We start from the raw sequence: 25,025 nt of genomic DNA, 5'->3' as shown, positions 1-25,025 counted from the left end.
CCACGTGCTCAGGCAGCAGCATGACTGTGCCAGGAGCTGTGCCAGGGCTGTCCCCAACACGCATGCGCTGGCCCAGGGACATGCCAGGACAATGCGTGGTATTGTCAAACCGTGCTCATCTGTGGGCCTCGGAACAGGCAACAGAAATAATTTAAAGAGGTGATGAGACATTTTTATTATTCCCATGAAATTGTATGGAATTATAGTTTTAAATGAAGGTGACAGGTTTAAAATGTGTATTTTAGAGTAAAATTAGTGCTGGGCTTTCTTGAGTCTAGAAGATTGGCCAGTCAGGGGGTCACCTCCCTCTGTGCGTGGAGTTTAGGACGCCGAGGGTGAAATCTGTTTGTACTGGAGCGGCTGCTGTTCCTGGCCAGCGTGGAAAGCAGAGTTGCTGGTGCTCAGCTGTCTGCATGGCAGCTGTGGATGGTGCTGCTGCGTCTGGCGCAGCCATTCGGAGCCCGCACTGCTGTGAGGAGCCCGTGCAAGTATGCGGGGTGCCAACGGCAGACCTCAGGGACCCACTCAATCCAGAGCACAAATACTTACTCTTAAACAGATTTAAAGAGGTTAATTGGGCTGGGATGTACATGGTTGTGTTACTTCTCTAATGGAAATGTTGATTCAAGAAGCCACAGCTCTAGTGATTTTTGTACTACTGTAATTATTTTTAAACTTTCTTTTCGGCACTGTTGATAACAGCTTGGCACCATGCCTGCATGACCTGATTAAACTTACAAATTGTCAGCCTTGATCTATAGGACTCAGAAAAGATTGCTGACTGAGCATTGCTTCGGAAATTCTCAATTTAAAACAAAAATTAGATTTAAAATCTTGTTCTCAACAATACAGTGCAAGAGCAGTGGTGATATTAAACATACACTCAGCATCCCAGCATCATGACGATAATCAAATGTCTGCATGGCAAGAAGTTTAATTCCTTCTTGTCTATGTTCCGTGGCTGCCAGAGTCTCTGCACCACACTCCCATGGAGGCCATTCCTGAGGCGATGCTCCCAGTTCTGTCTCCACCACTTCCCTCCTCTGATGGGAAATTTCAGCTCTACCTGTGTGGAGCCAGAGACTGCAGGCATGCGTGGAAATGGCTGCATCCATGGGATCTGGCCAGTGGGAGCCACAGCACCTCCCTGCTTTTTGCCTGAAGGCTCCTGTAGTTGAGAAGCAAGTGGCAGCTTTTTCCCCAGGCATTTTAAACCAATGCGTGGACCTCATAGGAGGGATGGAATCCAGTGGTGCAAGTCTCCATAAGAGTAACAGGGTGCTTAGATCCATTTGGAAGGAAATGAGAAGCAAATCAATTCTTTCCAGATAAATAATGCACTAACTTTTACCACACAGTCTTGCATCAAAGTGGTATAATGTATAGAGTAATGCCAGTGTAGATGTAGCTACGTCTTGGAAAACAACTGGAAGGCGTACATCTCCATACTTATGCGACTACTCCTTTAATACTTACACTGAAGTGGTTAAAAGCTCTGCAGGGTCCTTTAAAAGCCTTGTGAAGATGTTCCTGCTGTGTCAGAACCAAGAGGGTCCTGCAGCGCTGCTGTCACCCCCTGGCACCCACCTGGGCTGTGTCTCACAGGACCTGCCCCAGAGGAGGGTGCCCATTTGGGTACCACCGCAGGGTCAGAGGAAGGGCCGTGGGCAGGTTCGGTCCCCGTGTCCCCGCGGGGCAGAAGGGCTCCTCACAGGCGTGCAGCGAGCGGGCAGTGGCCGGGCAGATGCAAGAAATACTGACTGTGTTTTCTCTTGTTCTCTCTTTTCTGCCCAAGGTTTGAGCATCCGAGGAGCCCAGGAGGAAGACCCTCCCGATCCCCAGCTAATGAGACTAGACAATATGCTTCTGGCAGAAGGAGTCTCAGGTCCGGAGAAAGGTGGGGGATCGGCGGCAGCAGCTGCAGCCGCAGCAGCCTCTGGAGGGTCTTCAGATAACTCTATTGAACACTCAGATTACAGAGCCAAATTGACCCAGATCAGACAAATCTATCACACAGAGCTGGAGAAATATGAACAGGTCAGACATCAGCCTCTCAGTTGTACGTGTACCTGCCGCTGCTGTCCTCTGCACCTCCACTTGCCAGCGCCCGCTGCTGCCTGGCTCTGGACCACATCCCCTCCTCCCCTTCCCCAGCCCCCTCCCCCATAAAGAGCCGTGTCGGGAGTCCGTCGGGCTTTGAGGAGCCACTCACTGGACCCAGGACACGTCTTGCATGCCTGAGTGTTTTATGTTGTCTGTAACTGCATAAAAGCAACACCCAGTCCTGTGTTTCTCCCCTTCGAGCCAGCCCAGAGAGCGAGAGAGGAGGAGAGCTGTTTGTCAGTTGATGCCGCTTTCCTGCCCCATGGGGAAGTGCTGCAAGGCTGGGTCTGGCAAGTCGGGGAGCACAGGCAGGCGAGGGCCGTGCTGCTGATCTCAGCCCATGGGCTCCGCGAGCAGGCGGCGGGAGGCTTTGGCGCCAGGCTTGGCCACGGTGGGTCAGCCATGGCAGGTTGCATGGGAGCAGGCAGCGAGGCGCCAGCACAGCGCCTGGCCCGGGCTTTGGGAGCTGCCGCTGTGGGTAGGAAATGCGGAAATCCCAGTTCAGGTGGACACCAGCACTGGGTGTCTTTGTTTGGAGTGAGGAGTGTGCTGCAGAGACCTGTGGGTTTACATTCACCGCTGGGACCTGGTGACCTGCCACATTTGCCGCGCTGGTGGCACCGGGAATGATTGCCACGTGCTGCTGGCTGGCGTGGCTCCTGTCCTGGCGTGGGGGGCTGCGTCGCCCCGTTTCCCTGTAATCCACGAGAGAGACTGTTCTGCCTCCTCTCTTTTCTGGTTTTGCAATGAACAATGGCATCAAAGGAGATGGGGGAGGGAAGAATGGCACGAGACCCCTGGCCCTCACAAGCCTCAAGCGATGTCTTCATTTTCCCCTCCCAGAGGTGTCCTAATAAAGCTTGTAAGCCCTGAGCCTAATCAGCTCAGCGAACCTCATCAGCTGGTGGTTTCCTGAGCTGAGCCAGGGAAGTCCTGCACTTGCCCCCAGCCCATCACGGCAAAACGTCGGGATGTACAGACCAAAACCACAACAGAGATGTGGAGGCAGTGATAAAACAGCTCGAAACCGCGAGGGTGAGAAGAGCGCACCGTGCTGCCCAGCTCCTTCCCCAGCCCCTCTGCTCTGCCCTGGCACGCTTCCCCTCCTGGCCTCACCAGTGCGGAGCGGGACCTGGGTGCCTCGGTAACTCTTTATTTTAGAGTTTACCATTTTTCACGTGAAGAGCCTCTGAGAGGTCTCTGGCTACTTTGCTTTGCTTTTATAGCCCACCGGAAACAAAGGCACGATCTGTGACACAGCTGACTGGTGTCTGCTGAATGTTAGCAATGGAGAGAAGCGATGGCGTGGTGGGCAGTGGGTGAGAGGCAGCGGCAGAGCCTGGAGGAGGAGTGGGGAGGTGGTGCCCACTGGTACAGTCCACACAGCATCCCACTGCAGATGCTGGTGGGACCATGGCCTGGGTGGTAAAGGCTGGCATGAGGCTAGTGTGGCTCAGGTGCTGGTGGCATGGCGTGGTTCAGATGAGGGTGGGATGGTGTGGTTCAGGTGAGGGTGGGATGGTGTGGCTCAGGTGCTAGTGACATAGTCTGGTTCAGGTGTGGCTGGGACAGTGTGATTTATGTGCCAGCAGCATGCCATAGATTAGGTGCCAGTGGGACAGTGCGGTTCAGGTGCCGGTGGCACGGTATGGCTCAGGTGCTGGTGGTACAGTGTGGCTCAGGTGCCAGTGGGTTGGTATGGCTCAGGTGCTGGTGGTACAGTGTGGCTCAGGTGCCCGTGGCACGATGTGGCTCAGGTGCCAGTGGGTTGGTATGGCTCAGGTGCCAGCAGCACTGCCTCATCTGTGCCGCCTCTTTCACTGTGTGCACAAATTTCAAGTGGTGCACAAATAACCAAGCAAATAACTGAGAGGGTCTTTGTGCAAATCTCCTGTTCTCCTTGAGATGAACCCCCTCTGCACCCTCTGAGGGCCCCAAATGTCCCATGTGGACCCTTGGGCTCTCCTGGCACTGCAGGGCTCTGGGGTGCAGCCTGTTGCGCTGGGACGGGGATGGCCGCCGGGTTAATGAGCACCATGCAGCGGGAGCGCATTTAATAAAAGCACAGGAGCACAGGCTGGAGAGAGATCTGGGGCCAAAGCAGCTGCAGGTCGGTGCTTGCAGCCGTTTCCTGGCAAGAGTCCTTTGGCTCTAATAAGTTTAATGAGGTGGGGGAAGCAGTAGCATTTTTAGCCCTGTAGCTCCATTTACAAAGGTTTCGGCTGAAATGTCACAGCCATCCGTCCACACCACGGGAAACTTTGGAGGATGCTCAAATGCTGCTAGGAGAAGGAGAGAGAGGTGGAGCTGAACTGAAACATGTACGCTTCCCTGTTGATCCTGACACCCTGCAACGTCTGCTCTACAGAAATATGATAATTTCCCCAGCCTTGCAGCAAACTGTCTCCTGCCGGTTTGTCTCAACACAGTGCCCGTCTCTGCAGCCGAGAGGCAGCCAGGACTTTGCGTCTCTGCCTCCAGCAGCTGCAGGTTCCTGAGAGACGGGTGCCCTCCTGCAGCGGGGGGCAGCTCAGCCCCCACGCAGGGACACCTGCCCACGCTGGGGGAGCAGCTCCTGCTGCTGCTCCCCGGTGCAGGCGCTGCTGCGGTGCTGCTGCAGCCGGCAGCAGGGACCAGAGCGGCTTCCCAGAGACGCTTTCCAGGCAGAGTTTGATCCTGATATTTGTTGCCAGTTAACGGAATGCGCTCAGAAAAAAAAAAAAAAAAGAAGGAAAGAGAAATGGAAAGTGTGTCACGCCATCACACAGCTCTCCCCTTGCCGTGCGCCGGGAGAAATGGCCGTACACAGGCAGCTCCTTCCATAATTTACAGCTACTATAATAGAGATGACATATTGAAAGCTATCTTCTATAATTACACTGAAATACATTTTTGCTGTAGGCAAAAATACTGTAAGGGTCCCAGGCCTCCCGGAGCAGCTGGGAACCTGCTTCTAGAGTTCACAGATGTCTTCTGAATTCACCCCAAAGTGGGGTGAAGTGTGGCTGCTCGGAAGATGCCACCAGCCCTGTGGAGTGCTGGCTGGCACTGTGGCCCTGCAGACTGTTTTGGGCCATTTCATCTCTTTTTCTTGCGCTCATCTGAAGAGCCTTGATGAAGCATTAAGGCTAGCAGGAGCATCCCTGCTCCTACAATGTTTCTGAGCAGGTTAACAAGACCATCACTTATAACCTGACATTATTAATAATGTTTCAAGCGCCAAGCAGAGGCCTGAAAAATAGTACTGAAAAAGGGATCAAGTAGCTCGGACGCTATAAATAAACAAGAGGAAAAAAGACAGAGCAGCAGAGTCTTCTGAGCTTCTTCCACTCTGCTGCACTGAAGTAACTGCAGATGGGAAGTGCTGGTGAAGGTAAATTAAAACCAAGCTCTCTTAAGTAGCTGCAACCAAACAAAGTCTCATCAAGCCATTCAAGTAAATTCAAGGAAATATTTTTGCTTCTTGAAAGCAATAAACTCACTTTAGCTTTGAAACGTCTGATTTTTTTATACTATATTTGTGGATAAATATTTCTTATAGAAAAGACATATCTGAAAAAATGCAACAGTTGCCATTTTTATCGTACTTTAAAACTGAATTCCCTGGATCTGCAAACAAGGGGGCACTTGACAAGCTGTGTTCCTAAAATGTTCTTTCAGTGTCCAATCCTTGGATCCAGCTGTATTTTTGGGACAGCCAGAGCCACTCTCTCCTCACAGGGAGGGAGTTGCTGCATTTGGGTGCGTACCTTACCTTACCTCTGGGCATTGTTTCCCAGGTGAGCCACAGCTGGGGCTTGTGCTGTCGTCAGATGGCTGAACTCAAGCTTTTGCATGCTAAAATTGTCCAGGCAGCTCAGCAGAGGACACTCAGGAAGGATGTGGCCCCGGTGCAGCGAGGCTGGTGGGAGCAGGCACTGGTGCCCGGCTGCCTCCCCAGCTCAAGCCGGGGGCTGCAGCTCTTCCCTGGGGGCTCAGTGCCCACTCCCACGCCGGGCAGGTGAGCTGTTGTGCTGGCTGCGCTCACACATGCCAAAGCTTTGGGATGGGAGGAGGAGAAAGAGGCCACCTGCGACAACTCCGGCTCTCCCTGGGTGAGGAGGGTGGCCGGGGGTGCTCAGAGTGGCATCCCCATCTCTTCGGTGTGGCAAGAGGGGACAGCGGCTGGTCATCTCCACGAACTTTGCTGCCTGAAACCTCAAAACAGAAGGAAAGGAAGAAGATGTGCAAATGGGAAGCAAGGATGAGGTTTGTCAAACACCTTAATCTGGAGCTCAGAAAGTCTTGAGAAAGTCAGGGAATGGCAGCTGGTGGGAGGAGCAGTGGGTCTGCGCTGGCACAGAGTGGTGGTGAGCTGGCACAGCCTCTGTGGCACCGGCGCATCGGCGCTCGGCGGTGGCAGGTGAAGGGCGTCTGCACCAAGGCTCACCAAGCCTCACCGAGCCTTGCCAGAGTGCTGCCTCCAAACGGGTGCTGCAAGGATGTAAATTAGCCTGTAATTTACTTTCAGTAGTGTAAAGAAAAAAAAAATCACTTTGCCTGAAGTGTATGCATCTTTCTTAAGGGTGTACCCAGATTTTAATTATCTAAATGTAAATACTTAACGAATTTTACTTAGAGTAATGAGCTAAAGTGCACACTACATAAATGAGATGTTCTAATTAATCATGTATGAACTACTGGTTTAAAGAAAAGCTATGTGAATTCTGCGAATGTTGGGCTATTGCCAAATTGCTAATCAGCATTTGCATTCATAGATGGCTTCACTTAATAAGTTGTGAGACGTTCAGCAAATGTTATAGGAAATTATGAGTTTTTAGATGCATAAACTTTTCACTTTTAACTCTTTCCATCACATAATCTATTGAAATGCAGCAGAATCCCTGAAAATGTAGTTGTCAGACAAATTACATTTTTTTTTTTTCATCCTGGCTTTAGAAGGAAAAGGGGAACTAGAGAGAAATGGATGCGTGAGGTATGGGGTCTGGACCAGGCACTTGCCGTGTTTCCTCTGCGTGATTTACTGGCTGCTGAGCGTTGTGCTCATTGCATGTTGCATTAGATGCAGGAGAGTGAAATCCCATGGCCTTGTTTGGCCACAGCCGCAGCCCCGCGGCGCGTTATGGTGGCTGGCCCTTGCACAGGCAGCGTGCAGACCTCCAGCAGATGCATCGCCTTGTGTCCATCCACCTTCGCATGGGCAGGGTTCGGGGGGCAGAGGGCAGTTCACCTCACACTGCCCACAGCCCCCATGGGGGTCAGCACAGCACCTGGCCCTGCTCCTCTTCCCTGGGCACCATCAGACAAGAGCAGGTCAGTGCCTAGAATGTGCTCAGGTACCAGGCTGGCCCCTGGCAAAGCATTAGCCCTGTGGCCACCACACAGCTCAGCCTAGCATACGGCAGTCCCGGGGTTTGTTTTTGAAAGAGATAAGTGTGACATAAATCAGCAGAGTTGATGGCAGCTTCCAGCCTGCATGGGGGAAGCCGGGATGCCAGTGTGACAGCCACTCGGTTGTGCAGAGGCTTGGATCAGGTGGTGTCTGTTGATGATGCAGCTGGAGAAGTTTATGTCATTGTGTCCATTCACCTATGTAGTCTGGGACAGATAATTGATGGCTCCTCGTGCCTTCCCTCCTTCAGTGCCTTGGCAGCATGGCACAGGCCAGGTTCAGGCATGGCTTTGCCAACCCCCCCGCTAAAGGATGCACGCAGCATCCCTGGGTGTTACATGCTAGCGTTCCCATCTAGACCTAGAAAGGTCTGAGCTCCCCACCTGTGGCAGGGTGCTGACCCCGCCTGCTGCCTGTGTGGGGCTCAGCGGGCTGCAGGACAGGCAGCCCTTCCCAGGTCTTGCTCGCCTGGGTGCTGAGTATGTGCTGGTCCCCGCTCACAGCCTCCCCCCTCCTGCACCCGTTACACGCGCTGGTCCCAGCCTCTCCTCCCCACTGTGGTCTGGCTGAGGCCGCAGGGATGTTGGCAGGGATAAGCGTGGAAGGAGCTGTGCCACAGTTCGGCTCCCTGGGCTGCTGCAGCAAGTCCTGGGTCTCACAGACAGGGGGTGTGTGATCTGCTCCTGCCGCCGCATGCTGTGGGGATGGGGTCACACGAGGGTCCCCCAGCCCCCCTGGTGCTGCGTCCCCCCAGCAGCCAGGTCCAAGCTTGTGTCCTTGTGGGATGGCACAGGACAATTTCTAAACCTCTTCTTCCTTCACAGGCATGTAATGAATTTACCACACATGTGATGAACCTTCTCAGAGAACAGAGCCGGACACGTCCCATTTCTCCCAAGGAGATTGAAAGGATGGTGGGCATCATTCATCGAAAATTCAGCTCCATCCAGATGCAACTCAAACAAAGTACTTGTGAAGCAGTAATGATTTTAAGATCGAGGTTCCTCGATGCCAGGTAAGGCAGAGGCGAGTGCCCCAGCTCTTTTTGGCAGGGAAAGGGCAATTGCTGGGCAGCTCAGGGACAGCCTGGCTTTGCTGGGACCTGTGTCCCCATGTGGGCAGGGACCCGCTGGGAGAGGCTGCTCTGTCCCAGCAAAAGCCCAGAGCCTTCATCCTTCACCCAGCAGCTGCTGTGAAGAGGGGGGGGGGGGGGTGTCCTGCACCGAGCTTTCATAAACAGCAATGTCTCTTCTACATATGCTAGTGCAAACACTAGCCTTGTTTACCCGCTGCTTGCTTGTTTACCCTGCTCCTGCGAGAGTCACATAGGATTTGTGCAAAGGGCTGTTTTGTCACCCCAGCAGTTATTTAAATGGCTGCTGGTACCGATGTCTCGCAGCATAAGGCCAGGCTTGCAAAACACTGACCCTGTAATGGAAGAGCTAAGTTCTCTGGGAGGGACGTGCCCACGGGCTGCGGCTGGCGCTGGGTTAGCAGCTGCGCGTGCCCGAGGTAAGGAGGGCAACGATGCTTCTGAAAGCCAGATCTGCTGGCCCATCTCCCAACAAGCTGTCGCCTGACTGGGGTGTGGGAGAAGGCAGCACCTTCCGAGCCACTCACAGCCAGCACACGCGTCCCTCGGACACCTGTGTCTCTGCCAGAGCTCAGAGCCTGTCCCCACAGCCTGCCAGCCACCAAAGCGGTCTGCTTGTTCTGCAGGCTGCGAGGAAGTAGGCAGACGGGGATCAGGAGGGGGTTTATAGGCACAGCCAGATTTGTTTGGAAGTGGGATATTGATCCCCAGCCCCATCCCTTCCGCAGGGCTCCCCTCCACAGAGCAGGACCCTGGCAGCTGGCAAGGCCCGGAGAGCAGAGCTGAGCCTAGCAGAGCAGGGAGGAGCAGCAGGCACCATGCAGAGCCTCCCCTCAGCAGCTAGCTCATGCTTCACACCTGAAAGCTGTGAGGAGCTAAACAAGAGCAAAATAATTTTATTAACAAGGAGGTCACTGGCAGGTGTGGCAAATTAGGGTAATTACAAACAGTTGGAGGAAACGTCTATGGAGAGCTCCAGTAACTGCAAAAGGTAAAGCTTGCAGATGCACATTTTAAAGTGATTTCTTTAAAAAGGAGGAAGGTAAATAAGGCAAAATGAGCGGAAGCACAGTAATGAGATAAACATAGCTCTAGGGAGAGAGTCTGCCTGCTCCAGGATACAGTGTAGTTAGCAGCATCGGTGATACTGCTGGAAGAGAGCGCTGGGGATTGCGCTCGGCTGCCTGCTGGCCTGGGGCGCAGGCAGTTTGATTGCAACCAGCCCTGAGGGGAAGAGAGCTCTGAAGGAAATGTTTAACCGGTGCTTTCGAGAGGATGTTCTGGGGAGGAGAGCAGCCGATGTCGACGTTTGCTCGGAGGGAAGGCACCGCAGCTGTGCAGATGCTGCCGCTGTAACCCGTGCGGTGAGAGCTTGGCAGTGGGCTGGCTGTGCTGGAGGGGCTGTGCTGCTCCCCAGCCGGCTGCCTGGCTGCTGGGCCGGCTGGGGCACATGCTGGGTGGTGTGCTCCGGAAAGGCTTCGCTTTCCACCAGGGCTGCGAGGCTGCACGCCTTGGTACCTGTCCGGCACGGTGCGAGAGCAGGAGGGTGCACAGATGGGTCTCCCTCGCAAAGCCCTGAAAGCCACTCGCTCACGGAAGCCAATTAGCTCAATGAGTGCTACATGAGGACATGGCAGCAAGGCCGCCCTGTCCTTTTCCATTGTGCTCACCCCAGACACCAGTGCGGAAGCCCCGGCTGACCTGCCGCTACAGGGAGGGAGGTTCGTTAGGTGCTTGCTGTCAGCGTGGGGTGGGCGAACAGCTGGGAGGGTCGGGCTGGGTTGCATGCTTGGGTGCTGCAGGCAGGCTGCCCAGCTCAGCGCCCTGCCTCGCCTTTTGCTTCGCCGTGTTTTCTGCCACAGTGCACAGACGTTGCCTGTGCACCACGGGATGGAACCCTTGGTGGGTGGTGCGAAGCCGGAAGCAGGGACCGGGCCCTTGCAGGGCTGGATGTAGGAACATGGGCATTGCAGCCCACTGCCCCCCCCCGCACAGCATCAGGGCAGAGCCCAAACCTGGTGGAGGGCTGGCCCAAAGGAATATGGGGTGCTGAGGCAGTGCCGTCGTGTTGCTGCATCGTGTTGCTGTGCGCTGCAGCACAGGCATGTGAAACAAGGGTCACTTCCATCCCAGCTGACCCTGCCAGAGACCTGTTTGCATCTGGAAGAACAGCTGTGCTTTTCTTTTCTTGTTTCAGACGGAAAAGGCGTAATTTCAGTAAACAAGCCACAGAAATCTTGAATGAGTATTTTTATTCCCACCTCAGTAACCCCTACCCCAGTGAAGAAGCCAAAGAAGAGCTGGCAAAGAAGTGCAGCATCACAGTATCGCAGGTAAGCAGTGGGTGGGAGCGGAGCGGGTCCTGGCCCCTGACCTGCCGCACCCCAGGCAGTGCGTCGACCTCCCGGCTCCCCTTGCAAAGCTGCTGTCTCCCTCGGGGCTCTGGGAGGTGCTTCCAGCGGAGGCATGTGATATGGAGCAGGTCCCTGCCCAATGCACCTTCATAATCCCTTCGGATTTGCATTGTTGACCATGGTAAAGTTCATCAGGGTGATGGAACGTGACTAAGCTGTGCAGGGAAGGCAGCGTGCCTGCAGGTGGCTGGGGCTGTGCTGGGGTGAAACAAGCGGGCATATGAAGATGAAGGTAGAAATAAAAAGGCTGTGAGGTTAGCACCCTACTTCATGTCAGCTTTCTTCTGCAGAGTCTGTAAGATTCCTTGCTGAGCCTTACTGCCTGTTACGAATTCATTACAGCTTACCATTATTTCGGGGGAAGGCCAGTTTATTGACAAACATATAATCTATCTCTATAGATCAGAATTTCTTTGATTGCTTGAAGTTGTTTTTTTTAAAAGAGCCAGAAATTCAGCCTCTCAATATACTCAAGTGACAGGAGTGGTTTCTCTGTAGCAAAAATGTATTAGGCAGAGTTGCTCATTTTATCACATGTAACAGATGTTGCTGTGAAGTTAATGCAAGAAAACCGGCATCTCCCTAAGCAGAAACACGCCTGGTGTTGGCTACAGCTGCTTTCTGTGCAGGCCAAAGTACACTTACAGCTCTGGACCGGTGTCTTGCAGCGAAGCTCAGGCCAATGACACTGCTCCATCGAGCTTTCCTTCACCAGGTAGCTTAAAAAGCAAAACAGCACTTAGCATTTCTTTTGGCCTCTGCATTTGATAGAAAACCAAACTATTCCCACAGTAAATACGGCTCATACAGTTGGGGAAGGTTGCACTTGGGTGACGGGGAAAGCTCACCAGCAGTTTCCACATTCTCCAGCTACCCCACTGCCCATGGCAGGGCCCAGTGTGCCATCTCCCTCCAGCTCCATCAGCTCTGCTTATCAATATTTCAGGTCCTTTAGAGGAACAGTGCCTGTGGCGAATGTGTTAACTATTAATGATTGCAGGCTGCAGTATTGGCATTATTAGCAATGCAACCTTTAGCTTTATAATTAAGACCTGAGCTGAGATTTACTTTATAGGTCTGCCTTGAATGCATAAAAAATTCAGGCACTTTATTGAAGACTTTGAAATGGAAGGCTGTCCTGCTCCCCCAAATTTGATATTACTTAATTGACTTTGGAGATACCCTCCGTACAAACCCTAGTGAAACGGCCCTGTGACACAAGAGGCCAGTGGACATGTGTGTGCCTTGCTGTCTCTGTGCTCGTTCCTTGACACGCAACGCATATTGTGCTCCCAGCAGGGTGGGAAGCAACTGTGCTCAAGGAAGGTAAGGGATGGAGATGGGGACAGTTTCTTCCAGTCCATTTACAAATGGCTGGGGTGATGGGCAGGATTTTTTTAGGAGAAATTCAGCACCAAACATGTTGCCTCTGCCATTGCTCTTCCATTGCTGTTAGCACCATGCAAGTGACTGCAGCCCTGACAGGTGCAGGGGCAGCCGTGGTGGGCGCTGCGCAGCTCTTCTGTGCCCGTGGGCTTCCCTGTGGCTGCCATGAATGCCCAGAACCAGCCAAATAGTCCAAGAGCACATGACTACCTGGGCACCTCGGTCTGCAGCCCTACATCTTGTTGCTGGTTTCAGTCCTCTTGGCACAAGATGGTTTATAGCAATTCCTCCAGCAAGTGGTGTCCAAAAATCATCTCACGTGAGCCGAGGCAGCCTGCTGTGTAGTTGGGAGAGGCAATGCCATCAACACCAATTTGGAGAAACCACCAAGTTCTTCAGCTCTGCTGGCAAAATGCAATTGGGAGAGATTACGTGGTAAAGAGGACAACAGACCTGCTGGAAAGATGTTTTCTGTCCGCCCAGCGGACAGTGAATTGTGCCTGGCAGAGGAGTTAGTGATCCTGCAGAGTGGACAGATAAAAGGCTAGATCTAGATAAGGCTGAAGTGACTGAAGGAAATGAGATGGAACACTTGAGAAGCCATAACTGATTGCTTCTAGTGCTAATAGATCTGATTTCTTTCTTAATTGGTTGTTTGATAAGATTTAATGTATATGTTGTAGAATGAAATAAAAGGCAGGCAGATGGTCCAAAAATGTAGCAGCAGCAGTGAGCCTGTGACATGAGTGTAGGTTTGTCTCTAATATTTGGTACAAGCATGTATTGTTTCTTGAATCCATTAGGAAGTCTGAGTGAGCAATGGGAGTAGCTGCAGCGCATCCTCTGTAGCACTGTGCGCAGCATTCCAAGCTTTGCAGGGTGACATTTTCCAGCCTGGAGCAAGGGCAGCACTGACTATGCAACCTGGGCATGAGCCGCCAGAGGTGCAAGTCTGGGGCCACGGCAGGAGCTTCACTCTGGCGAGACAGTACAAATACTAGGAAAGCCTCCAGACGATGGGAAGGCCTGAAAATGGGAGTGTGTCATCTGGTGGGAGAGGAGCGTGCATGTGAGAGAGGGAGTGCCTGTGATCAGCTGGTTGCTTAAGTTCATGATAGATCTGCAGTCACAGCTAGAAAATGTGAATACCACAGATACCCTAATCTTTGATTTTCAAAGGCACTTCCAAAGGCCGCACGGCAGGACTGCAATGTTAGTTGGTATTTACTAGGTTGAACTGGGCTGAAATTGTCTTTCTTTGTACTGAAAAATGTGTATATTTTTGAGGCCATCTAGCAGAAAAGCTCTGAGCAAGCACTGTAAAATAGCCCAGTGCACACTGCTCTGGTGGTTGGCAGCAGAAGTCAGAGGACGCAATCCAGAAATCAGGGGTGAATTGAGCAGTCATTTAAAATACTGGCAGGAGTAGCATTGCATGGGATAAGCTATGGCATCCAAGCGAGTGACTGAGCTACACCTTGCACAGGGCTTTTATGAAAAAATCTCTGAGCACACGTATTTCCAGCCTTGACCAGGAGTCCCTCAGACATGGCTGTGCCTGGCACCGTGCCCTATTTACCTCCCTGCTACAAATGCCCCGGAGGTGCAAAGTGCTGGAAATTGATAGGGTTGGGGGGGGGAGGGGGAAAAAATGTTAATGGATGGCTTTCCAAACTCGTGGAGGTTGTGGTCCGTGTCTGATGGAGGCTTTCTCCTTTTTCTGGCTGAGCCAGGCTTCCCCTGTAGCCTCTCCTAACGATGATCCAAGGTGTTTCTTTCTCGTACTGTCAGTGCCTTGTAAGTGCTGGGGGCAGATTCATGGCAGAACATTTTCTCCCTCAAACACTTAATTAGTGAGTGTTTTGGGTCGTCCTCCCCCCAGATTAAGCAGCTCACTGGAAATCTTGCTGCCATAGCACTTTACCGAGCTGCAAAGAAAATTGTGTCCCAGAATCATTTAGTTGCAGATGGGAGATAGATGGTTTCAGTTTTGATATTGGTGTTTAAAATAATATGTAGAGAAGGTTTTTCAAGAAAAGCATGAAGACAAACTATTTATTAAGATGAACACCTCACACAATTTCATTTTTAAGAGTACAGAAAAGGTAATTCTAGGGAAAAAAATGTCCTTAACAGAGAACATCGTCAGCTGTAATTTAGAGCTACCCGATCAGCACGTGTTCGAGGGAGATAAACTGTATCATCTGTTCTCCCCTTACCATGGCTGCGAGGCTGATGTTTTATACTTTTGCAGATGAGCCTCTTTCAGGGTGTCATGAACAACTATCAGTCTATCATATGGGCTATAGAAAGGGCATAGTCATTGCTGAAAGCGTGTCAGTGGATTACAGCAATAAAATTTTTCACTGCTTCAAACAAAAGAAGGATGTGGTTGACAAGGGAATATATTTAAAATTCTTTTAAAGAAAGAATGCAGAAGCTGGTTTTCAGCACCCCTCCTGCTTCTGCTTCTTCTGAGTCTGTCTCTGTAAGCAGATTGACAGGGAAAGCGATGGATGTACAGGCTCTTATCCCTTGACTTTATATAGAAAGCAAGGGGGGGGGGGAAAGCAAGCTTAATTATTTTCTACAGGTAAAATTCTTAGGTTTAGATCATGTACCATGATTATGCTGCATTGATTTTAAAATTTTACTACTTTGTGCCATTTGATTAGGTGTGGAATGTGAACTGTGTGCTGCAAACACTTGGAAACACGATGGAAAAATTTCCGTGGTCTGTAAATACATAGTTCACTAATTTCAGCAGAGATGCTCTCGTGTCAGCTGCGTCTTTTGCAGAACGAGCACTGATTTATCCCATGAAATCAGCCTGTGCAGAGACACGAGGCCGGCCTGCCCCATCCCAAATCCCACATTAGGCATCTTGATGATTTAAGTAATAATTTACTGTCTTTTTATTTAACATTGCAATTAACATGATAAATAAGTGCAACAGTATTGTTTGAAATGTAATATACAATTAAGCCCAATTAATTAATTGGCCTTCAATGATCAGGAGGAGAAAGATGTTCATTGTTTTTTTTATGTGAAGAGATAGTTTATTTTAATGAAAAATGTGTTGTGAAGCAGCTCGTGATGGAGACAGCTTTCGTTTTTAAGGTGAGTGTGGGGCTGGGCGAGGAGCCAGGGCGCTGCGGTTCCCCCCGGTCCCAGTGCTGCTCGGGGCCAGCCCAGCACCAGCATCCCAGCCCTCCCTGGGACGGTGCCGGTGCCAGTGGCCAGGGCAGGGTGAGGTGTGCTCCGGGCAGGCAGGCAGCCAGCACAGTCCCACAGGAAGAAATGCCACAGTGGTAAATCCAGCCTAAATCCTGCCTGGCACAGGCTCTGCTTGAGCGGCACCCTGTCCCTGTCCTGGATGCATCCAGCCGCCTGTGTCGGCCGTGCATGCCTGGCTGCGCCTGGAGCCCCTGCACGTCGCCCGGCCGTGGCACGCTCTGCTGCAGCCCCTCACTGATGTGGTTCACAGGAGAGCGAAGAGTCCTTTGGCCGGGAGGCAAAGGGACCTGGGCACTGCTGCCTATGCTGCCCCGGAGGGGTGCTGTGGTTTCTTGGGCAGCCAACGGTGCCGGGCCCTGCCGGTGAGCAGAGTGCGCGCTATAATCTCAGAAATAGTTTAACATTTCTGGATATTCATTTAGATGTGGTATGCGGGTTAAACATAACGTACGATCGCTGCTCCTCTCATTGCTTCCAATTAAACTTTGCTTGTTAGTTTAACCTCTAGGTAATCCCATCAAACAATTGATGTCAAGGAAACACTGCCCACAGTGGCTCTGGATGAGTGGCCATTAATTTTAATTGCCTTGATATTAAAGATTAAGAAGTATTGGGACTAACAGAATGGAAACGATCTGATGTCAAGCAAATCCACTCATTGAGGCTTCCCCAGGCTGCTGGTGATATTAAAATTTTACTGTGAGAATTAAATAAACCTTTATTAGTGATGGCTGTTGTTTGATTGGTCCAGGGGCGTGCATAAACAGAGGGGTCTCGCACACATCCGTGGACAATACAGTTGATGTACAGAGATTCCTCAATTATGAAACTGTTAATAAAGCATAATCTGATTGTCCACAATAATTATTTGCTAGGTTTCATTAATGTATTATTGCTTCTCTGACTGACAAGGTAATATTAAGTGCAATATATAGAATACGGTGGAGTATTATCTAGGGAACAGAATGTATAAGGTACCTTTTGTATTACTGTTAAAAGCTAGAGGCTTTTCATTAGTTGTTTTTAAACAAAAGCTGCACTACGTAAAATACAGCAGGATTTGCCTCCTGCCTGCAGCCTTGCTGGGTGCTGTGGTGCAGGTGCCTTACCAGGAACCACGGGTGCTGCAGAGCTGCCGCGGCTCGTGTTAGGGTGCAGCACCCCGTGCCGGGTGGCTGGGCCATAACCACTCATGCTGTTCCTGGTGCCCTCCCCTTTACCTCTGGGTTGTTGCAGGTGCTTTTTTGTTTCAGCAGCCGTCTGTGTTACATACTGGGGTTGTTAATTAGGAGCTCTGCTATGGCAGCTGAAGTTAAACAAAGCCACTGAGAAAGATTGTATGAACTTTTCTGAGCAGCTCCAGCCGTGACTTCTGTGTGGGTTAATAGTCGGTGCCCCGTGAGCCATCTTGGCTTCAGTACAGCATCTTCAAAGGGAGATGACAAAGTGACTTTTCAGCCATTATTGATTTATATGATTCCTTTCATTTTCAGCTGACCAACCATGATTCTATGAGTGGGCTGCCAAGGTTGTTCCAGCCCAAAAATAAAGAACAATTGCTCTCACTGCCTGCTGACCCTCACTCAGCTGGGCCTTGGTCCCCCTTGAGCAGCTTTGGGGTCTCGCATTGATTTTGTTGACAAATGGCTCATAGTAGTAGGAGACAATGCTGTACCAAATGCTACAGCAAGCTCCAGGAGAGGTGTCGTCATGAAAGGGTCACCCCTCGTGCATCAGTTTGCCAGCAGAGTAGGGGAGCCAGATCACGCTCATATCCATAGTAATATTTAACTCATTATAGAATCATAGAATGGTTTCAGTTGGAAGGGACCTTAAAGGTCGCCTAGTGCAATCCCCCTGCCGTGGGCAGGGACACCTTCCACTATCCCAGGTTGCTCCCAGCCTTGTCCAGCCTGGCCTTGAGCACTGCCAGGGATGGGGCACCCACAGCCGCTCTGGGCAGCCTGGGCCAGCGCCGCGCCACCTTTGGTTACTGCTTAGTTAACTGGAGTATGTGGCAGATACGGGTTGGGGGCTGGGGCATGCCTGTTTTCTGGACCAAACATGACATCTCGAAGGGGTCACACTTTGCCAGGTCAAGCACTTCGTGTCCTTCACCCTTCCCACCTCTCTTTACTGCAGGTGTCCAACTGGTTTGGCAATAAGAGAATCAGGTACAAGAAGAACATCGGGAAGTTCCAGGAAGAAGCCAATCTCTACGCGGCAAAGACGGCTGTGACCGCAGCGCATGCCGTGGCCGCGGCCGTCCAGAACAACCAGACAAACTCCCCCACCACACCAAACTCTGGTACGTACCCAGCTTGTGTGTTAAGCCTCCTGAAGGGCAGGCTGTGCAGGAAAACCCTCAGTGGTGCCCTAGTGAGTTCGGTCGGGCTGAGAAGGGTGCAGCTCCCTAGCAGACCTAATCGTGGCATGGGCAGTGGGACCAAGCCCGTGGACCTCTGGGCTGGACCACTGCGGGGGCTGAGCACTGCCGTAGGTGGTCCCAGGTGACGCTCCCGCAGCCTTGCAGGGAGCAGGGCAGGGCCCATGTCGTTCCCATGATGGTAACTTCTGCCTGGCTCGGGCTTCTGGCAGCTTCTTTGTTTCCATAGATATTTTAAGCTTTTTCTCATTCAATGAAAATAACACAAAATGAGGCAGAGCTCCAAGTCCGCTTTTGTAGAACTATTAAATTTATTGTCAAGATAAGAACGAAATAGGGGAATATTTTAGCATGCACTAATTAGAATTTAAACTCTGGCTTGCTTGAAATGGAGTTGATATTATATATAGAAATCTAAGGATGCAACTTTTATTTTGGAGTTGCTGTACCACATGTTCTTCTGCAGTATTTAAAAATTGTCTCGCTAGTGTGGTGTTGACATTTTGCAAATCTAAGCATGAAATTAGTAAGGGGAGTGTGTAAAGAGGAAGTCGCTTTTTTGGGCTCCAGAGGCAAAGGTTTCCACGAAGCACAGGTGTGTTTGACACTATTTACAGTGAAGTTTTGCTGCGACCCAACTTTTAAAGGGTATAAAGATCCGAGGGTGTGGGGGGGAACCACTTTAATCAAAAGAAAGTAAGAAAAAGGTTCCTCCTCTGATGGTAACAAATCAGCTATTTAGAAATTGCCAGCCATTTCCTTTTGAAGGAGACGTGAAGCACAGACTCAAAATGAGTTTTTCTCTGAGTGTTTGGTGATAGCATCTCATGATGAAGCGATCCATCGGGGGAAAGCTCTCGACGTGAAAACTTGTTGTTGTACAGAGGGAAGAGCTAACCTGGGTTGCAGGGGGCTGCCAGGCTTACCCAGCGTGGTGCTCCCGGGCGGCAGCCGGTGCGGGGGGAGAGCTGGCAGCAGCCCAGCCGGGGCGCCGAGCCGTGGGCGGGGGGCCGGTGGCCCGAGCTCACCCTGCGCCGGGGCCAGCAGCTTCCCCTCTGCTGTGCGCTGCCTTTCCTTCTCCTCTCCTGTCTTCTTCTCCTTCCCCTGCCCTCAGGTCTCTGGGGTTATATATTTGCAGCTCTCTGTTATTCAGCTACCTAACTCTTTCCTTTCCAGGTTCTTCTGGTTCTTTTAACCTCCCAAATTCTGGGGACATGTTCATGAACATGCAGAGTCTGAATGGGGATTCTTACCAGGGGTCCCAAGTCGGAGCCAATGTGCAGTCACAGGTAGGAGAAATGCCCCAAAGTAGGGCCTTTCTAGCAGGGTAGGGTTTGGGCTAAAAATTCCACCTTACTCTGGCTCTATTAAATGGTCTGTGCCTCGCTGCAGAGTGGAGGCTGCATATTTCTGAATGTGACCTATACTTACCCCAGCATTGAATTTCACAAATATAAAGGAAAGTGATTTTTTTCTGATTGAAATTTTAAGCTTTGTGAATGCATTCGGCTCTGGCTTGAGCTCATGGAATGGGATTGGGTGCGTCTGACTTCCATGGACACTGTAAATCCAGTGAATTTTCTTTCTTTTTTCCTTTCTTCCCCCCCCCCCCCCTTCTTTTTTTTCTTTAAAAAAATGCATCTTTCTTTCATTTATTGGACAAAATTTTATTTATTTATTTATTTCTATGTCAGAACACATCTAACTGAGCTATTAAAGTACAACTCATTCTCAGTCACTTTTCCAGTCCTTTCAGACAGGGCTAACTCCATGTTTTATATGCAGTATATACGCCATAATCTCTTCCCATACATGCAAGCACATACAGACGTATAAATATGCACAGCACTTTGCTGCAGACACTTAAGAAGGACCTACAGGACGCACTGCTGTGAGGAAGTTGTTTGGCTGGTGTGAGAAGCAAAGATGTATGGGTTTTAACATGCAAGGATTTGTTGAAATTCTGCCAGTCATTCTTGATTGATAAATTTGCCTTTCATAGAAGATGCTAAACCCTTTTGGCTCACATAATTCAAAATGTTGCCTATTGTAAGTGATGATGTTTTAATAGATTTGGAATGATGAATTTTGTTTCCCCTTACTTTAAGGTGGATACCCTGCGTCATGTTATCAATCAGACGGGAGGATACAATGATGGCTTGGGAGGAAATTCACTGTACAGTCCACATAATTTAAATGTGAGTACCCAGGGGAACAATAGTTTGGAGAGCCATAAGCACAGTGTCAGGTAAATGCAGTCATTAATGCATATATTAATTACTCTTGCAATAGTGTTTCTTAATATCGCATCTTTGGGGACGGACCGCAGAATAGCCCTTGATAACAGCTGTAAGGCTTGATAATGTAAGAAGAGAGAAAATCCTAGCGCTGTGACTATAAGCCGTTCAAATTTTGATATTTTTCAGCCTTATGAGTTAAAAAGTAATAGCCTTGGAGAGAAGGCTCTTGTTCTTCACACAGAGATGGTCAGATATCTCTGTACTTGTGTTTGTTATTGCCTGCGATCAGACGCCAGGACTGTGCTTTTGATACACTTTTAGCCATTTCAAGGGTGCACATTTTTCCTGTGCTGGAGAAGTACTTTTGGCCTTGTTACTCCAAATGGGAGAGAGCAGTAAGTCTGGCAAACAGATGCTAGTAAATTGAGGGATTATAGGCTTGATGGTGATAGGTGCTAAATGTCCTACCTCTCGCTGTAACCGATGGGAGCTGACAGTGCTCAGACCCTCGCAGGCTGGACCCCGTAGCCTGCACACGAGGCGCCAGGATAAATAAACGTAGAGATCTATTCTTCTGTCGGCATGAAAGCCTGGGATGAAATACCACCCACGGCAGCAGCCTCTGTGGTGAGGGCTCCACGGCAGATCCTTTTCATCCCTCATTTCCAGTTTGCTTCTCTCAATTACAACTTCAACAATTAATGCTTTAAATAATTTTTTTAAAATGTTTCATATTTGCTTGGGAGGTGCCTTTCATTTATTTTCCTTCGTGTTCATGGACTTCAAAATTACTGTAGAGAATTCCCTGTCTGGTGACTTGTCTCCCCATCCCAGGGGCCGCCCCCGTGTTTCACAGCCCGCTGTGGATTGGGGTGCGGGTGCTGAGCAGTGTTGAGAACCCGCAGAGAGGGTGGCTGTGGGAAAATGGGGAGACCCAGCGTAAGATACTGCAACCACAGGGAACGGGAGGTTTTTCCCCCTTTTTGGGTTTCCACTTGCCATGAGAGTAAATATTAATGATTTAAAATGTGATGGAAGATGTTCAATTGTAAAGGGAAAAAAGTACCATTAAATACTCAAATCTTTTACATTTGAAATGTCAAATCTTTCTTTTTGGGTTTATAAATAACTCATAATAACCCACAACAAACCATATAAAAAGCCTTTTAGTTGCATTTCTCCTTTTTCATTTAAGTGTTTTGAAATGCTTCAGAGAATTTGCGATATCCTTATCAACATGATAAAATATGAAACTGTGATTGCCTGCAGCATTTTACAGACATGAATTCCATCTTCACTGATGAGGCCTGATAAGGCGCTGTTGTATAATACAGTGCATAATCTCAAACCACCAGAGTAAGGATTAATTTATTTGAAAAAAAGAATGCTTGCTGACAACCTCTCCTCCAGCTGCCAAGCTGAGTAAAAATATTGTACATTTGTTGTTTATAAATTTGGATAAAAGAGGAATGATGTTTACTTCAGATGGAATATCTTTAGACTCATATCTGCACAAGAGTTTTTCTTTCTCTAAGTAGATTCTCATATCTTTAAAAAATAAAAAAGCAGTGGTGCCTCTGCATTTGGAGTAGGACTTTTTTACGTTTTCAGCGTGCGTCTGAACAGTTGAGGATTTTAAAGCAGGTGGTGAGGTTTCAGCCTTGATGGGATGCAGGCTGGTGTTGCCGTTAATCGTACCGAAGAGAAGCCAGACCCGAACCTTTGGATCTGTCAGGATAAGAGCTCCCGTTTCCTGGTTTTCCTCCACAAAGCAGATAATTACCGCGGCTTCTTCTCCTGTTGAAGCCATAAAGCCTTTTCTTTTGTCACGATAGACGAACAATATTTTTCATGTAAAATCTTGCCAGGCGGGGCACAGGGGTTCGAGGGGCACCGGCTGGGGGTCCCACATGACACCACCGCTCCCCCCTGCCCCTTCCTCCCGCAGAGCACGGTGTCCCTGCCGCCCAACCGGGCCACTGATTGTTTCGATAACGAAGCACGTCATAAACACATTAGCATAGGCTAACCTTTGGCTGCCGGGAAGTGTCCCTGCCAGGGCCGGGGGCGCCGGGGGCGCGGGGCTGGGCGGCTCTCGCGGGCGGTGCGGAGAGGCCTCCCCGTCACTTCCACTCAGCGTCCCCCAACTCACGAGCCCCACGCCTCCCTCTTCTTGACTGACATAAAAATATGTAGCGACAAGCTGTCTGCCACAGCAGAAATTTGATCAGACATTGATTTCAGCAATTGCCTCCATCGGCCGAGACATAAGGCAAATTTGTTCCTGAGCGTTGCTCTCGCTGAGGCAGGGCTGACGCGGCGAGGGCCGGCGGCTGCGGGGACGGGCAGTGGCGTCCAAAATAGGGGCTGCGTTTAGGGGTAATTGGAAAACCGATCCGAGCAGCCCCTTCCTGCTTGCAGCCCCACGCTGGCATGCTGGCACACCATGCTTGCAGGGGCCCGGGCTGGCTGGGTGGAGCAGCTCTGCCGGGTGGGGAAAGGCGATTCCAGACTTTGGGAGGCGAGGGGAGGTGAGGGGGTTAAACGTGGATTGCCCCAGTCTCGTCTTCTCGGGGGGAAAAAGCTGAAGCGCCAGCTAAAGGGATGTTCTTCATTAAAGCGCGGATGGTCTTTGCAGAAATCCCAGAGTCCTAATTGCAGCCAACATCTGGCTGAGCGGCGCCCGGTGCCTCAGCTCGCCGCGGTGCTGAAGGCGCGCGCTGCTGCAGAGCCTGCTTTCAGCATCCCTCGCGCAACGCCTTCTCCTTCCACTAATTCTGCAGCCAGAGGGAATATAGGAAAATCTCCTTCCCAGAGCATCTCCTCCCAAACCCCGGGCTTGCCGGTCTGATACTTTCAGTGTGCGGTATAATTAATATGCGTAATTGTATCAATTGAATTGTTTTTCCCTTTTCAGGCTAATGGAGGCTGGCAGGACGCAACTACTCCATCTTCTGTGACTTCCCCTACAGAAGGGCCGGGAAGTGTGCACTCTGATACCTCTAACTAATCTCCTAGCAACACTTTTTCCCTGAGCTGATATGCCTTGATTAGCGCATTCAGAGTTACAGGAGAAAAAGGAAAGTGTTTTTTTGTAGCCAACCACCTACAGCTTTACTGTAAAACCTTGTCTTATTAGAAAACTTGGTAAATCTGTTTTTTAAAGGTATCATAATCATTTGTATTTATACTTAAAACACACAATGTTAAAAAGCACTTTATCCAATTAGGCCAAGATTTAGCATTGTTTATAGCCCTGTAACTATTTTATCATAATTTATTATCAGCAGTTTTAACGATGTCGGTCTAACAGTTGCCAATTACTTGGCCTTAAGGGTAAAAGTACAGGACAAGCTTAACCTCAATAGCAAGAGCAGACACAAAGAAACACCTCACCTAAATTTAACTTTGTGCGTATTTCCATGGAAAGTCGAAATGAATTGCAGACTTTGATTGTGTTTAATCTTTTCATATCTCTTATAGAGTTGGAATAAAAAGAGCTGTTCGGTTATTTCGGTTAACAATGGTTGTGTTTAAGAATCCTTATTCGTCACATTTTTGTTGTGATCGATTGTCTTACAAATTAGATTGCAAACCAGGAGCATCTTTTCTTGCTAAAACTACCCGGACCCCGAGTCTCCTCTCGGTATGTCGCCACCAGCCGTAGGTTGTTCTTAGGAGATGAAGACACTTGCTGCTGATCTCTGTGAAAGCCAAGACCCGGGGTTTTACAGTACGAGCTAGGTGCTGCACACGCCTGCCAAGATTCGTTACCTCTTCTTGGCAGCAAACCACAAACAAACAGACAAAGGAAAAAAGCAAAGGAAAAAAGCACCATCATATGGAGTGTTGTACATAGTGTAGCAAAAGAGTATTTATACATCTCACCAATCAAACACAGCTTTATTACCTCATGCGAACTCATACAAACCAATAGACTTTCAACATGTTCTGTAGCTTAGAGTGCTCACTTACTACCTCTGAACGATACTCACGCTGTAGTTTGTCTCTTTCTTATCTTTTTGCATCTTGTAATTAACTCTTTGTTTCCCCATGAAATGTAATGTACATTGTAATCTTTTAAAAGAATCAGGGTTGCGTTGGCAACTTTTAAAGAAGCGGAAGTGGAAACATGGGGTCTTAGGTTTAACACAAAACAGTGCAACTGTTGTAAATACTGAGAAACATTTTGAATGTTCTTCATCTTGTTACTAATCCACGCAAAAACCAACAACTAATTGTAATGCATACAGACTTCAGTATTCAGTACTGTATATTTCCCCCTGTGTAACAGGGGGCCCTTTCTTTCTCTCTTTTGTATTGTATGCGATTCTGAAACTGATTGAGTCATGAAAATAATTTGTGGCAGTGATTCTAATGTATTAAACCGTTTCGTGTTACTTTCTAACTGGATTACGCCCTGGATTGAAAAGTCTTCCTCGTGGTAGTTATATGTAGTTTCAAACATGAATAAACTTTTTGCTTTCATGATCAAACGTTGACGTAATTTCTTCCTGCTCAGTGTAAGTCAGGCCTAGGACATGAGTAGGCTACCAGAAGTGCAAGCTATCACGATGCAGGAGCTGAGCATTTCTTTAAATACCAGTAGGTCATTGCACGCTCTTGCCCGGAGAAGGTTGGAAATCCTGGGAGAGGTGCATCCTGGCAGGGAGCAGGAGCAGGAGCAGCACCTGTGGGGCACAGGCTTCCCCCCTGCAGGCTGCCCCTGCCAGCCCCTGCCTCTGCTTCCACCCTGCTCTGCTCAGGAGCAAAA

At 49.8% G+C, this 25,025-nt stretch overlaps 1 protein-coding gene across 6 annotated transcripts in view; it reads left to right on the top strand.

Annotated features, from left to right (window-relative positions):
- PBX3 (PBX homeobox 3) overlaps positions 1–24,747 on the top strand; it is a 115,692-nt gene extending 90,945 nt beyond the window's left edge. For 5 of the 6 annotated variants that reach the window (XM_056351600.1, XM_056351604.1, XM_056351601.1 and 2 more), the window contains 7 exons: positions 1,796–2,037; positions 8,320–8,510; positions 10,786–10,921; positions 17,768–17,933; positions 19,188–19,300; positions 20,120–20,209; positions 23,169–24,747. In XM_056351600.1, the coding sequence (XP_056207575.1) occupies positions 1,796–2,037; positions 8,320–8,510; positions 10,786–10,921; positions 17,768–17,933; positions 19,188–19,300; positions 20,120–20,209; positions 23,169–23,261 (1,031 nt within the window). In that variant the 3' untranslated portion in view covers positions 23,262–24,747. The remainder of the gene's footprint in view (positions 1–1,795; positions 2,038–8,319; positions 8,511–10,785; positions 10,922–17,767; positions 17,934–19,187; positions 19,301–20,119; positions 20,210–23,168) is intronic. The other variant, XM_056351605.1, reaches the window with a different exon arrangement.
- Positions 24,748–25,025: the final 278 nt, after the last annotated feature.

Source organism: Falco biarmicus, chromosome 9, assembly GCF_023638135.1.
Source record: "Falco biarmicus isolate bFalBia1 chromosome 9, bFalBia1.pri, whole genome shotgun sequence".
In the NCBI taxonomy this organism is placed as follows: Eukaryota; Metazoa; Chordata; class Aves; order Falconiformes; family Falconidae; genus Falco; species Falco biarmicus.
The sequence above is the reverse complement of the archived record's forward strand: the minus strand, read 5'-3'. Positions and strand labels throughout refer to the sequence as shown.